The 13,650-nt window shown below is 34.0% G+C and overlaps 5 protein-coding genes across 10 annotated transcripts in view; 1 reads left to right on the top strand and 4 right to left on the bottom strand.

Moving 5' to 3' along the window:
* Positions 1–27: 27 nt before the first annotated feature.
* On the bottom strand, positions 28–2,612 carry LOC109544527 (ribokinase). Of its 2 annotated transcripts, XM_019914771.2 has the most exons (5): positions 2,256–2,612; positions 1,329–1,461; positions 974–1,258; positions 451–578; positions 28–396 (listed from the first exon to the last, which is right to left on the bottom strand). In XM_019914771.2, the coding sequence occupies exons 1-5, from the start codon at positions 2,303–2,305 to the stop codon at positions 72–74; spliced, it is 921 nt and encodes a 306-aa protein (XP_019770330.1). In that variant the 5' UTR covers positions 2,306–2,612; the 3' UTR covers positions 28–71. The 2 variants fall into 2 exon arrangements, with proteins under 2 accessions (XP_019770330.1, XP_019770332.1); XM_019914773.2 differs by lacking the exon at positions 1,329–1,461 and having other exon boundaries at positions 2,256–2,318.
* Positions 2,613–2,839: 227 nt separating this feature from the next.
* Positions 2,840–3,651, bottom strand: LOC109544529 (exosome complex component RRP40). The gene has a single exon (XM_019914775.2). It carries the CDS (start codon positions 3,557–3,559, stop codon positions 2,864–2,866), a length of 696 nt encoding a protein of 231 aa, XP_019770334.1. The 5' UTR covers positions 3,560–3,651; the 3' UTR covers positions 2,840–2,863.
* A 2-nt stretch (positions 3,652–3,653) lies between these two features.
* Positions 3,654–4,876, top strand: LOC109544530 (charged multivesicular body protein 6). The gene is made up of 5 exons (XM_019914776.2): positions 3,654–4,013; positions 4,065–4,174; positions 4,227–4,467; positions 4,520–4,688; positions 4,740–4,876. Exons 1-5 carry the CDS (start codon positions 3,948–3,950, stop codon positions 4,790–4,792), a joined length of 639 nt encoding a protein of 212 aa, XP_019770335.2. The 5' UTR covers positions 3,654–3,947; the 3' UTR covers positions 4,793–4,876.
* A 104-nt stretch (positions 4,877–4,980) lies between these two features.
* LOC109544528 (thioredoxin domain-containing protein 9) lies at positions 4,981–6,424 on the bottom strand. The gene is made up of 3 exons (XM_019914774.2): positions 5,778–6,424; positions 5,537–5,726; positions 4,981–5,338 (listed from the first exon to the last, which is right to left on the bottom strand). Exons 1-3 carry the CDS (start codon positions 6,168–6,170, stop codon positions 5,175–5,177), a joined length of 747 nt encoding a protein of 248 aa, XP_019770333.1. The 5' UTR covers positions 6,171–6,424; the 3' UTR covers positions 4,981–5,174.
* Positions 6,425–10,256: 3,832 nt separating this feature from the next.
* The window catches only part of LOC109544537 (G protein-activated inward rectifier potassium channel 3), a 30,129-nt gene continuing 26,735 nt past the window's right edge, over positions 10,257–13,650 (bottom strand). For 4 of the 5 annotated variants that reach the window (XM_019914786.2, XM_019914787.2, XM_019914789.2 and 1 more), the window contains 2 exons: positions 12,503–12,535; positions 10,257–11,502 (listed from right to left, as the gene is read on the bottom strand). In XM_019914786.2, coding sequence (XP_019770345.1) covers positions 11,045–11,502; positions 12,503–12,535 — 491 coding nt within the window. In that variant the 3' untranslated portion in view covers positions 10,257–11,044. The remainder of the gene's footprint in view (positions 11,503–12,502; positions 12,536–13,650) is intronic. The other variant, XM_019914788.2, reaches the window with a different exon arrangement.

Raw genomic sequence — 13,650 nt, 5'->3', positions numbered from 1 at the left:
GTTATGCATTAGTAAAAATTGCTTCAATTTTCGGTGGGAAAAAGTATTATATTTCGAAAATCCAAACAAATTTAAACAATTCTGATTAAAATTTCTTCACCCGGAAAACTTATCTGAGTACCCAATCTTGTAACACTGTCTGCAGCTACAATACATGCGGCTTTAATGGCCTGCTGAATGGAGAATTCCTTCAAATTAGCCAAGCAAAAGGCTAAAGCCCCTATAAAGGCGTCTCCAGCCCCTGTTGTATCAGCACTTTTGACTTGAGGAGCGTCTGCTTTGAAAACAGGCACATTTGGATCACTTGTGAGAAAAATAGCCCCATCTTCGCCTAAGGTGATTAGAACGCTTTGGCACCCTTTCGCTATTAACTCTTTGGCAGCCGTTTCAGCTTCACTATAAGAACAAATATTGCATTTTATGGCATTTTTCTAAACATATTTTTACTACTTAGGGTTGTTCACAGGGAGCCCTGAAAATATCGAAGCTTCGCTTTCATTCACGCAAAATATTGAAGGTAATCTCAAAAGTTCCTCATTAAATGTTTCTATTGCCGGTGCGCCATTTAAAATTGAAACCTGAAATAAATACGGATGGTTTATATTTTGATTGGTTTTTGCGATTACGGAAGATTTGGAAATGTTTATCGATCTTTCAAACACATTTATCGGTATGAATTGAAATTTACTGTCCGAAAAAGTACCAGTTTATGATAGCAGAGAAGATGCTAAAAATGCAAAGTTTGAGGATCGAAAAACAATTTCCAAGCTCGTTTGCTTTACTTTATTTTCTCTAAGAGAAAGATGAACACTGAATTTTTGCATATTTACAGTTAATAAGTGTCCTTAAGTTAATAAAACTGTTTTTATATCCGAACGGCATAGTTGTTTAGAAACGTATTTGAATTATTTTCAGATCAGCTTGGACTTGTTTTTTTGAATAAAAATAGATTGTAAACTTCAAATGAATTTACCCCTTTAGCCAATTGCAATGCTCTTATAGCAGTTTCAACAGGGGTTTCCAACTGTAACACCAGAACATCAGCGGAACTGATGATACTTTCAGCGTCTTCAATGTCTTTTAGATTAAGACGTTGATTGGCGCCCGCGACAATAATTATCTGATTCATCCCATTATCCGCCACGTTGATTTGAGCAATTCCAGAACTGGAATTCTCTGTTGTTTTCACATATTGAGTGTTCACTTGAAGCGATTCAAGATTGGCGATGTATTTGGGCCCCCAGACATCATCTCCGACCTTAAAGTTAATGTTATTCGCAAAATCATAATATACAGAATAAGATTTCGGCAAATATTCATATACATGCCCTAGCAATTAGAGACGTTTGCGCTCCTAATTTAGCGGCAGCGACACACTGATTGGCACCTTTGCCTCCGAAATTCGTTACAAATTTATGCCCATGAATGGTTTCGCCTGCTCTTGGCAATCTAGGGGCGTAACTACGAATTTTTTAAGAAGTATTATTATTGATATTGTTTCAACTACAATAGTTAAGTAGTATTCCGATATATACAGGGTGTTTGTAAATTTTGGACACATTTCCCTAATATAAAACATTTAAAGAATGTCGGCTGGTTTAACACTTTGGGGGTGCGCAATCTTGCATCAAATAGACGGAGGTCAAATAGTTTACAAATTTAACTAATTGAAAACCACGATTCTCAAACCGATAAAGTAAAGGCCGTGCATGCACTAAATGTGCACATCGACCATCTGAAAACATCGCACTTCCATGGATCTTCTAAAAGAGCGCGAGCGGAATTTTCCTGGAACGTGAGAAGAGAAATACCAAAGAGAGTGACCAAAAAACTCGCAGTTATTTTTTGCCGCCGATATAATTTTATTAGCCACATCGTTTTTGTATTGAAAATTAAAACCAATTTTGACTTCCCGAATGGTAAAACTGAAAGCAAAATATATTGCTGGTCACTCTCAATCCCGTAACAATGTGTATGCAGTAAATTCTCTTAATTAAGACTTTCACAGCCTCTATTTCTGCATATATAAAAGCGTATTTTAAATATGGTACATATACTAATTCAGGAAATATATCCAAAATTATCGTTCACAAAGATTCATGGACTTCTTTTTAACGACTAACGAGAATTTTTCTAATTTCATGGACAACAAAAGACCGAACTTCTACTACTTGAGCCCCCCCTGACTCGAAAGCTGGATCCGCCCCTGTTCCAAACACTCTGCATGTATCTGTAAAATAATTGTAGGTGCTTACCTGACAAAATCTATCATACATGAACCCACTACAACAATCTTACCGGACATTTTCGTACAAAATCAGAATAAAAGTGTACAAGACAATATATGTATGTGTATAACAATGATGTATATGTACATAGAAAGTATATGATTATCTTATCTCTAAATGGTACTCTTGTAATGCGTCGTATGATCCAATCGCTCCCATTGCACGAAAAAAAAACTCTTTCGGCTCCTACACATTCATCATAATAAATTAGTAAGCCGCAGTTATCGAGTTATTTTGTTAATTTTCTCCGAACACTCGCAAGTTCGATAGGTTATGTTTATATTTTGCCGACGATATCTTAAGTTAAAGAGCAGTTAAAATTTATCTTTAATATAGGTATTTAGGTCATCCGATAAATCAGCCTCAAGTGTGTTTTTCGAAATCAAGTCACTTACTACTATTGAAAAAATATGACAAATTAAAAAAAAGTCCCCTAAATGCCAGAAATTTGTAAAATTAGTCTCAAGTTTTAAAGCGTGACAACAAAGAATTAATGCTTTCAAAATCATGCATGGCAACATTTATCACTGGGCATATAAACCTAAATACGATTAGAATAATCAACCTTCTTTTATTTATTTATGTTGTCTACAAGCTTCAATTATACTTTTTTCACTTTCAAGTTCTGCGGCTTCAAATGCCTTACATAAGGTCAACACGTCTTTGGCCTGGTTTGCTTTAATCCACACTTTTCCATTAACACCAATAACAATTTCGTACGGAAATTTCTTGGCCATGGTCCGCAAAAGAGGATTTTCCGCATTCAACAAGGTATGAGTAAGCCTCAACGTGATATTTATCAGAACACCTTCGTTAGGAAGAACACCTAAACGTCCACTTTTGTAATATTGGTCAACACACACTAGTTCAGGTTCCATTTCTTTATGAGCATTCAAAAGTTTGGCGTATATTAAATCTCCCACGTTCACATTAGGCTTCATTTTCTTAGTGGAGCCTTCGAACGCCAGCAAAGAGAGCCAAGCAAATTCTGCACATCCTATATCCACTTTTAGTATATCGCCAGATTTTTTTGTAACTACGCCCACTACTAAATCTCCCTTTTTCGGGATGTATCGATTTCTTCGGCTTTCTATCCAGTAGGTGTTAGGAGCTCTAAACGTAAGTCTCCCGGCCTGAGTAGCTACGAGGCTATTGGGGTCTTCTTCATTTCTTCGCAGTCCAGGGCCTATTATGGTATACTTGTCTTTGGATTCTATATCTTTAATTACTTCTCCAGGGAGAAAAAATCCAAGGTCTGTAGATGCAACCATAGTGAGCAATATAAAAAAAAATGTTCAACACAAATTTTTCAAATGCTTCATAACAAACTCTCTGATACTACTAACCTCACTCTACTTCTTCCCTCACTGTTTAACATATGTTAGTTGAGATTTATTGGTACTATACTCGTTCTTGTCTAGTTCTATTTTCAAGATTAATAAAGTGTGTAATTCGTACTTAGGGTTTCCCAAAAATCTATCTAACATTATCTTAATCTTTCAATTGAAATAGGGGCCCTATTTACTTAAATGCAATTTTTTAATGTAATTTTTAATTTAGCCTGTTCTATAACCTCACATTATTTGTCATAACATGTCATCCCAATTTTGAAGTCATGTAGGATTTAAGTTGTGGGTTTATTGGGGACAATATTTAAAAATGGGAGGCATATTTGGAAAAAAGAAACCCCGAAGTCGAGTAACCGCACAGGATAAGGCAGTTTTGGTAACTATTCGAAATCAAGTACCCAAATGTCCTTACTCGTAAATATTTTAGCAACTGAAACAGCAAAGGGATAAATTGAAGCAATACCAAAAGCGAATAGAACTCACATTATCCTCTGACCGAGAATTAGCCAAGCAATTGCTCAAAAAAGGCCAGAAGGAGTGAGTAAGTAAATTCAAGTCTTAACTCCCACTAATGTCAGTAATGTTCCAGTCGAGCTCTGTTGTTACTAAAGAAAAAACGCTATCAGGAACAACTTTTAGTAAAAACTGATAACCAACTAGAGAACCTTGAAAAACTGACTCATGACATCGAGTTTACCCAAATAGAACTGGAAGTTGTCGAGGGCTTGAAGCAAGGAAATGAGGCACTGAAGAAAGTGAATCAAGCTATTAATATCGAAGACATTGAGAGGATACTGGACGAAACTAGAGAAGCGAAAGAAAAACAAGATGTAGGAATGTGGATACCCAACAATTACGTTTTTATATCATTGGTCGTTTCAGGAAATATCCAGTTTACTTAGTGGAGGTTTGACACAAGAAGATGAAGACGCTGTAGAAGACGAATTGGCTCAAATACTGAAGGAGCAAATGCCTGAAGTACCATTAGATGATGTTGTAGGAAATGAGGAACCGGCTTCTGCAGAAGAGGTTGCTAAACGTGTTAAGAAAGGTAAGATAGCTGAGGAATTACCCGGTTATTAGATTAAGTCGAGTATTTCAGAGAAAGCCAAAAAGTCCCCCGCCGCCACGGAACGAGTGGCAGTGGAAGCCTAATTATAACAAAACATCGCTTTTGTATATTTTAAGTATTATCTGTACGGAATAATATAAGTAATATATTTGTCATAAACTTCCTAAGGAACTATTTTATTTGTTCCAATTAAATTTTACTTATTAAAGAATTAAATAAACATTGCTAACATTCCCGATTGGAAAGAGGTTGTAAATAATAGCCACAGGTCTATACGTTAGGCGTGTAATCTGGTCCAGCATGGGAATTAATTTTTACAGTTCATACAGAGTTCCCAACTGGTAGTTATTTCAGTATATAGCATTACAAACATACAAAATGCATTTTTAATATTAGCAAAAATCGTTAATATAATAAAAAAAACTCTCAAACGTAAATTATTAAGAAACAGTACAAATAATTTAATTAATTCATAAGTTCCGCTAATTCGTCAGCAGTTAGCTCAGTGGATTGTGTTGGCATAGCCAAATAATCTGATTTCAGATTATCAGCTTTCAGACCATCTTCCTCAATATCCAAGTCCTCATCATCACGGTTGTAAGAACTGTCTCTAATTTTTTTGCCGTAGTCTACAATGCGTCAAATATGAGAACTTTTCTTAAATACCGACTGTAGTTTAGTATCTAATAATATTTAGTGAGATCATTTGATGCCCAGTGAGCATAGATATAATTTTAAGTCGCGAATAATTTTTTTTGACCGTCGCTTCGAGAATGCAAACAGCGTTGGAGCTTATAAATAAAATACAACCGCTATGGGCTACTTACTACGAGACTTTTTGATGACTTGTTGGTCTGGGGGAGCACTCAAGTCTCCTTCATAATTAATTATACCATTTTGCGCTATTCTCCATTCTAACACTTCTGTGGTAAAATCATCCCTATTTCCCAGCTCGGTGAATCCAATTATTTTATCCACCAAAATTGTCTTTTGGATTAGAACAATCGTTGGGATGACCTGCAGGCAAACTGTGTTATAAAGTTAAATTTCTACCAGACCGATGTGCACCTTAATCTTTAACTTTTCCGATAGGAATGGACATTTTTCGGCATTCAACTTTGTGAATCGAGCCTCGATGTGTTTGGGTGCGAGGGCTTTCAAATGCATGTCGACAATTTTAGACCTTTCAGAGGTATTTGTGTAGAAGTGCAACACAATGTTATCGGACTTTTTGATAACATCAAAGAACCGTTGTTCTTCAGGCAGCTCGTCATAGTTTCCATGATCGTTTTTCAACCATTCTCGTTTCTTTTCTTCCTGCTTTTGCAGTTCCTTTATCCGGTTCTTTCGAAGCTGCTCAAGATCGTTGACATCCAAATTGTCTATCTTTTCAATTGTGGCATCCACTTGCTTTTCTAGGGCTTGCGTGACTTGCAAAAGCTGATTCTCTACACTATTCATTTTAAGTTATTTAAAACACGTAGTGTTAAGGGGGCTGCAGGTTTTTTCGGGTTTTTACGATGACAAAGTCAAGAAATCCTGATTTGAGTTAGCTAACGTCGAATTAGCTATGTAATCAGTGGGATTACAGGGTTTTTTGATTAATTACTTTATATTTAGCTGAAATTTTTAGCTAAATATTACCGGGTGTGGATTAACCCACAAAGTTTTCTTATTTTTTACAACACCACTGACACAAAACTGACAACAACAGTTACCAAAACAATGTTGCCATGGTGCATCCACAACTACTATTTGCATAAAAAGTAATAGATATACGCGTAGAGAAAGACAGAGCTAGATTTCGTTCTATTGAAATATACAGGGTGTTTAATAAATTTTATGATTTTTCAGTTTTTAAAACTGTTTGAAGATAGTATTATGCTCGCCTTACAGACAGCTCCCCCACTAACAACTTTTCTTAATAGTGTTTCTTGTGAAAATGCGATTTTTGCTCACTTAAATAATTTATTATATTAAATATATTATGATTAAAAATCACTACTTTTCGACAAGATATTAAAGTATGGTACCAAGTGGTCCCAAACCGCATTTTCACAACAAAAACCACTAAGAAATGTCGTTATTGAAGAGATTATCTATATGGTGCCTGATAAAAACTAGAAAAATACCTTAATTATTGTAATTAAAATTTTATAAAAATTAACAAAACATTATTTGTAGCGCAACGCAATTGCAAATAAATTTTGCTAAGAGCAGCAATTATTAACGATATGCGACTTTTTAAGAATGTTAATCTACACTCAAAATTAATAGAAATTCGCCTCAAAAACTATGGTTTTATAATATCCCGTTACAAAAATTTGAGATGTTTGTATTAAGGAATATTATCAAAATCGATTTCAGTTGAAAAAATGCATATTTTCCCATAAAAACCCTACTTTGCGCTTAGCAGTCAGCGGCATGCAGGCCTTGATTTTGACCTTTTACAAAAACTCTCAAAAGGTGCACTCAAAAAGTGTTTTCAAAACTTTTCTGAAATTTCAATTTTCCGGAATTTTCGACTTGAGTTGTTAATTTACCGTTGGAAAACAAAGCAAAATATCCGATTATTTCCAGTTTTGGATCCATCAATGATATAATATATATGATATAGTATATAATAAATACACGTGATCGTTCTATTCATTCAATGTAAAGTAGCTACATTCCATTAAGCCTATGGATATATTTTGATAGGAAAATGAACATTTCCGCAACACTGAGAACAAATATGGTGCGAATGAATATCCAGAAATTCACGTAATACTGAATATGTCAGTAGCTATGAAACTAACGAATTACCTAGAATTCTGCAATGTACAGGGTGGGCCAAATTGGACACTTTTAAATGGAAGTTATTTATATAAAATCATAAATCAGAACTGAAACCTTTTCAAAGGTTTCAGTTTTGAGCTTTGAGAGGCTCTACTTCGGTAATGTAAGCTTCTCAGTTCTCCTAAATTTGTAGAAAACCGTTTCTAATAACTTTTGAAAATGTATTTGAAAAATTACAGAGGTAAGAAAGAACCGCGCTTTTACGGCATGAATAAAACATGTTCGAAGCATTAGTAGTTTCTGAAAAAATATTAATCTTAAGCCACTTCTAATTAAATATAATATATTCTAATAAAAAATGCAGCGCTTTTTTTAAATATGTCTTCTTGTTAAAAAACTAATAAGCATGTTAAAAAAGTGCCAAGGAAATAATTTAAGAGAAACTAAAAAAATCATACGAAAAATGTTCTAACTCTTGTCAATAGTGCTGATTTATGCCAAACGCCCTGTAAATTTTAAGTGTTTTTTTTTTTATTTTAAACGCTTAATTTGAGTCACCCTCTATCTGGTAATCACTTGTGTGTTTCACAGTGATTTTTCAAAAGTCGATCAACTCGATTAATCACAATTAATATTAAATGGGCAATTCAAGTACCTGTTTGATTTTAATCCCTATAAAACCTCAATATTTGGATCAACGTAAATCGGAACTGTTCGAAAAAAAATGTGTAATACGTCAGAAATTTCTGAGTATTCAATTCTGTTCCCGAATATAGATATTTATCCAAGAAATCAGAACAGCGCCTATCTGTTGCCATTGTTATGGCTATGATTTATATCAATAGGTACATAAAACGACATATAAAAGCCATCTGAAAAAACCAGCAGCAATTAATAAAAAAGCTGCCGTTTTATACGTACCTGGACGAAGTGCTACCTACAAATAACAAGAAAACTGCAAAATGCATTTTCAACTAGCGCTATTCTTCCCAATTGTACTCTGCGTCTTAATTGGTAAGTAGTCATAATTGTAATTGAGGGTTGAATATTTATTTTAGTTAGTTATTTGCTTTCATTTTTATATGAACAGTTTTAGTTATACAGAGCGAACTATTTAAATCTAAGAGGCGTAATCCTGAAATAATCGTTTAATAAATTATTTTAAAACTTAACTAATAAGAATTTTTGAATAATTTTCTGTACACTGAAGAACTTTTCTACGCAACAAGAATATACCCAAACACGTAACTCAACCCGCTGGTAGGAAGTAACTGAAACAAGTGTTATTCTTAAAAACATCCAAATACATTTTTGAATTGCCGTATCAAATTGTGTAGAAATTGTTGAAAAAGCATACATTTTGTGGAAGATTTATTACTTTGACTATTTTCATCCCATTTGCTTCAATTTTCTTCCAAATGTAAAAAAATTTCGAGCAATTTAATGATAATGAATTTACTATTCGAAGCAATGGTTTCAACTGATAATAAATAAAATAATAACAATGATAATTTATTAAACTCGAAAGTGCTGTAAAATTTGTAAATACAAAAAATCGTATATAATTTGTGGTAAAGTAAAATTGACTGCAAATCTCTGGGTTGACTACAGTGGCCAAAAAACTTTGCATTAACACCATAAAATAAATAAAAGTTGCCATTCAAACTTAAAAAATCGCGAATTGACTACATCGGTAATAATAACTTTGAATAGAGTCGATAGATGGATGTGTACACAATGTTCAGTTGAATACATCAAATTTACTACACAAATGAAGATGTTTTTATTTTTGATTTTTGCGTTTTTGACAATTTATTTTTAGGATGAATAGGGAATTAATGCTATGGAAAATAATTAATTAAATTAAATAATGTAATATAATAGATGGTAATAATATGAATAAATTAAATAATGAAACATCCCAAACTGCCACTGCTTTCTTTTGGGTCTCAAACACTACATTTACTTCAATTCGTCTAAATAAGGCGTTTATCAAATTCTACAGTTGATTAATATGCATATTGAAAATGGCCATTTTTTTGCTTATTTCAGATTTTCTTAATTAAAGTTGAAGAGTTCTGCCGAATTGTTGTTCAATTGTAACTTACTTTGCTGCACTTATATTAACCTTGTCTTTGATCATCCTCTTCAACTTTACATTACCTACCCTTTGTACTGTTTATTATGTTTTATGTACAGATTTTCACTTTTATTGTATTTTTAATTCCCCAAAACCAACGAATTTGACTCGCTTATCCGCGAAAAATGTTAAAATATGGTGTCTGAATAAACATGTAATTTATTCACAAATTTTGATATTAATTATTTCCTACACGTGTCTAGGTAATTTGATGCTATAAAAAGCAAATTTAAAACTGAGCTTTTAATTAATATTTTTACTTTAGTTGGGAGCTGTGCCGCTGACAATGGAGGCATTTGCATCACCTATAATTTAACGGACATTTGCCAAAATGATAACGAAACAAGGGGACCATGTACTTATAAAAGTTCTGGCGAACTGTGCTATATCCAGCCTGCTTCTCAATTTAGAGCATTCGAAACCCACCAGGTCAGAAAACGGCATTTGGGATCGCAAACACATCAGGGGATGGTAAATAGAGCATTGAGAGACTTGTTGGAGCAACGAAGAAAACCAATCTAAACGGCGCTCAAAAATGTAGTTAATTAATTTGGTATTGCTCTCTATTAGAATATTTTATGTTAGAAACTTTAAAGTTCACGTGGGGAATTTAAATGAATTGACAATTGTTTGTCTTTTGATCATTGTATAATTAATATTACAGTGAAAAATAAATACTAGTATCCTAACTTAAAGATCACTTTTTGTAACTAAGACACTTACGACTAACTTACATTAAGCGTTTCATCACCAGGTAAAAACATTGCCACAGGAGGAAAACAACATGTATCTATAAAAGAACATAGAAAGGAGGAAAATACATAAGTTCATAATAATACTACGAAAATACATCGGGGCGGAATGTGGAGGTACATTCCAAAAAACACATCTGGGGTTTACGATTATAAAATGTAAAGTGCCTGGTTAGTAATAACATTTGAACCACTTTTTTTTGCATGGGTACTACTTTCCGATGGGGTTCAACAGAGTTTACTCAGCTATTTTCCGTTGTACGAAAACATTTTCAACGGAAACTCAGAACCCGTTTTTCAATGCGTCCATTCGAGATTCCAGGCACTTTGTTGAAAGTTAAAACCATCTGAGGAACACTTAAAATACTCCATTATTGAGCACAAATACAGGGCGCAGTTTCTCACCTCAACTGAAGTGATTTGGAGCTAAGCTGGTGTTCCAAATCTTTGCTTTATAGTTAGGCATTTACCTACCTACTGCTTTATTTACATGTGTGAATATCGATAAAACTAATGGTAAAAGTGGTCCACAAACCCTAAATAAACCACTACAAAAGCATCATGATGCGTAGCGTTCGCCCAGGAATTGAAATAATTTTATCTGCTGCCCTTTTGGTCGAAGATTAAAATACCATCACTTACTTAAGACTAACAGTGTTCTACTATCAAACAACCTGAATGGTATGGTTCAAATTGCTAACATCCCCATTTAAAAGAGCCACATTTTCATCGGGCTCAGGTACTATAACATTTATGGCTGGGACTTTCATCTCCAAGCAACTGCTGTGACAACTCTCCGCTTCATCCTCATGGATATTGGGCATCGTCTTCATATCCAGATGACTGTCTATTCGGCTGAAATGACCGCTGTCGGTCTTCCCATCCATGTTGATCACACAGTCCTTCTTCAGGCCATTTTTGCCATGGAACTTCATGTTGGGGTGGCTTTCGATTCGACCAAACTCGCCTTTGCTCTGAAGATACTTCATGTCGTGGTGACTGTCGACTCGATGAGGAATCTTCATTTCGATATGACCATCGTCGACAAACATCGAATCCAGGCTAGAAAGACTATCGCTGGACTGCGTCCGTAGGGATGGAAATAAACTGGACCTGACATGATCTGAAAAAATTTGGTAATTGTGGTTTGGTGTTGAAAAGTTACCATCAAGCAACTAGTTGCTTTGCGTAAAGTCGAAATTTTAAGGCAAAATGGATGATGGCAAGGCATGAAAACTAGACAATGTCGGTGATTAATCGAAGACATTATCAATCGTAAATGGCTGGTTGGGTAAAATGTGAAAAAGTACTTTTATGGTAACTTGAGGAAAATCAGAAGCACCTTCCAAGCTTAAAAGCGAGAAAACTTGATAGGTAAAAGTTTTATCACGATTAATATGAATGCATTCCTTTCAGAGTTCATTTAGATGATGAAACCCATTATTCCTATAAAGTTTGCATCATCATAAGTTGCCATTGAAGATACTGAAAAGTCGCCCACTGAGCAAATGAAAAAAGTTTCAGTAATCAAATTGATATTTCAATCGAACTAAATTGTGCCTCTGTTTTCAAATAGAGCAAGCTGGACCTTCGGTAATTAATACCAGAAGCAATTTTTACCAGCAAAACTTTTGCGAAATAAGCGATTGTTACGAACAGTTCAGAATCAGTTCACAGTTTTGCCCCTCATTGCCATTACTTTTGAGTTAATTAATTTGATTTGTCTACGTTATTTCAAAGATGCGGAAGCCATAAATTTTTTTAACGATAAAGTTGAGGATTTCGTATAGATAACTTGGAAGAACCACACAAGAATCCCTCTTACAACAAGTAGTTTCTGTGAACTTTTTTAAACTTTAAGTGTGTGGGCTTGGCCTAAAAAATTATTTACTATGGACGTGTTGTTAGCAAAAGCAATTGAAATAAACGCAATTATTGCCTGTAAATTGTGGATTAAAACTTTGCTCAGAAAGCATTCAGCAACTACTAGAATTAATGAACAAATTGAATTTTTTTTTCAACACGAAACACGTTTTAATTTGAAAGCAATTAAAGCGGCTACAACTACTCAAACTGAATGGAAATGCCATCGCAAAGAAACTGATAAGCTACATCGATCTTACCGGTCGGCTTTATGGTAAGCAAATTTGAATTTTCTGCAAAGAAACAATAACGCTGTAAACAAAGTATTCAGCCAATGATAGAAGAGTGTTGAACATTTTAGTTTAAAAATTGCTTTACTTCCTAATTGCTTCTTGGTGTAGAAATTCTGAGCATTCGGTCAACCAAAACGTAAATTTCACACCTACTGATCAGGTGCCGGTTCATAAACCGTCATCAGACACAAAAATATCCTGATTTTTCCGATGTCTCAAATCCAATTTTTTTGTGCTCGCGTTTTTAGAATTCAGATATTTCAGCTAATAGGTTGAACATTTCATATGTACCGGGTGTTTCCTCATAACTTAACACTACCCCTAGATCGTTTATTTAAAAAAAAAATGTGAAAGTGACCAACATAAACGTTGTTTAATCTTATTGAAAATGTATATAACAAAAAAAATAAAAATATAAAACCTGGAAAATCAAATTAACGTGAAAAATGAATACCGTAAATATATATTTTTAGACGTGCAAATGATTTTTTTTCCTGATTTCAAAAATATATATTTTGGTTATACATATTTGTATTAGCCGTTTTTCCGTTATTACGTTTTAAAAATTATAAATAGCAAGAAATCAAAGTAGCCTTGAAATGCGACAAGGCAAAAAAGTTACGAGTATTTTATGCTCTATATTGTATTTAATTATTCGACTGAAGTTCGAATCACTTTTCGCAATATATTGCAAATATGCCCTTTTCTTATGACGAACAATGTGATATTCTGCGTTTATGCTATAAAAATAATGAGAACTCATGGGCCGCTAGAAGAGAATATGAAGCAACGTATTCCCACAGTCCAGATACGTACACCATCCTGAAACACATTTAAGAATATAGAAAACCGATTCAGAAAACCATTAGAAGGAAAACAAGAACAAAAGTTCATAATGAAGATGAAGAATTAAATATGTTACTACATTTTGAAAGTAATATACGTTATTTACCAAAATAACTATCTCAAGTGAAGTTGTGATGAAAATAACAATCCACATAATAATTATAAGTACGTACATATAGAGAAGTCTTAATGTAAAGATAGTAGCAAATAGTCATTTTAGGAAATCCAATCAGTTCTCTAAGGGGTGCAAAACAAGGGCGGATCGGGGG

This window comes from Dendroctonus ponderosae, unplaced genomic scaffold (genome assembly GCF_020466585.1).
Source record: "Dendroctonus ponderosae isolate FM_Combo_2020 unplaced genomic scaffold, Dpon_F_20191213v2 Dpon_F_20191213_2, whole genome shotgun sequence".
Taxonomy (NCBI): domain Eukaryota; kingdom Metazoa; phylum Arthropoda; class Insecta; order Coleoptera; family Curculionidae; genus Dendroctonus; species Dendroctonus ponderosae.
This window is presented reverse-complemented; position numbering and strand designations above follow the sequence as displayed.

Coding starts and splice junctions, on each gene's coding strand:
- LOC109544527 (XM_019914771.2), bottom strand. CDS start 2,305: ATGTCCGGTAAGATTGTTGTAGTGGGTTCATGTATGATAGATTTTGTC. Junction 1,462..2,255: donor TGTATGATAGATTTTGTCAG/GTAAGCACCTAC, acceptor AAAAATTCGTAG/TTACGCCCCTAGATTGCCAA. Junction 579..973: donor CATTGCAATTGGCTAAAGGG/GTAAATTCATTT, acceptor TATTTATTTCAG/GTTTCAATTTTAAATGGCGC.
- LOC109544529 (XM_019914775.2), bottom strand. CDS start 3,559: ATGGTTGCATCTACAGACCTTGGATTTTTTCTCCCTGGAGAAGTAATT.
- LOC109544530 (XM_019914776.2), top strand. CDS start 3,948: ATGGGAGGCATATTTGGAAAAAAGAAACCCCGAAGTCGAGTAACCGCA. Junction 4,014..4,064: donor CACAGGATAAGGCAGTTTTG/GTAACTATTCGA, acceptor TAAATATTTTAG/CAACTGAAACAGCAAAGGGA. Junction 4,468..4,519: donor AAGCGAAAGAAAAACAAGAT/GTAGGAATGTGG, acceptor TGGTCGTTTCAG/GAAATATCCAGTTTACTTAG.
- LOC109544528 (XM_019914774.2), bottom strand. CDS start 6,170: ATGAATAGTGTAGAGAATCAGCTTTTGCAAGTCACGCAAGCCCTAGAA. Junction 5,727..5,777: donor CGGAAAAGTTAAAGATTAAG/GTGCACATCGGT, acceptor GTTTGCCTGCAG/GTCATCCCAACGATTGTTCT. Junction 5,339..5,536: donor AGTCATCAAAAAGTCTCGTA/GTAAGTAGCCCA, acceptor GACGCATTGTAG/ACTACGGCAAAAAAATTAGA.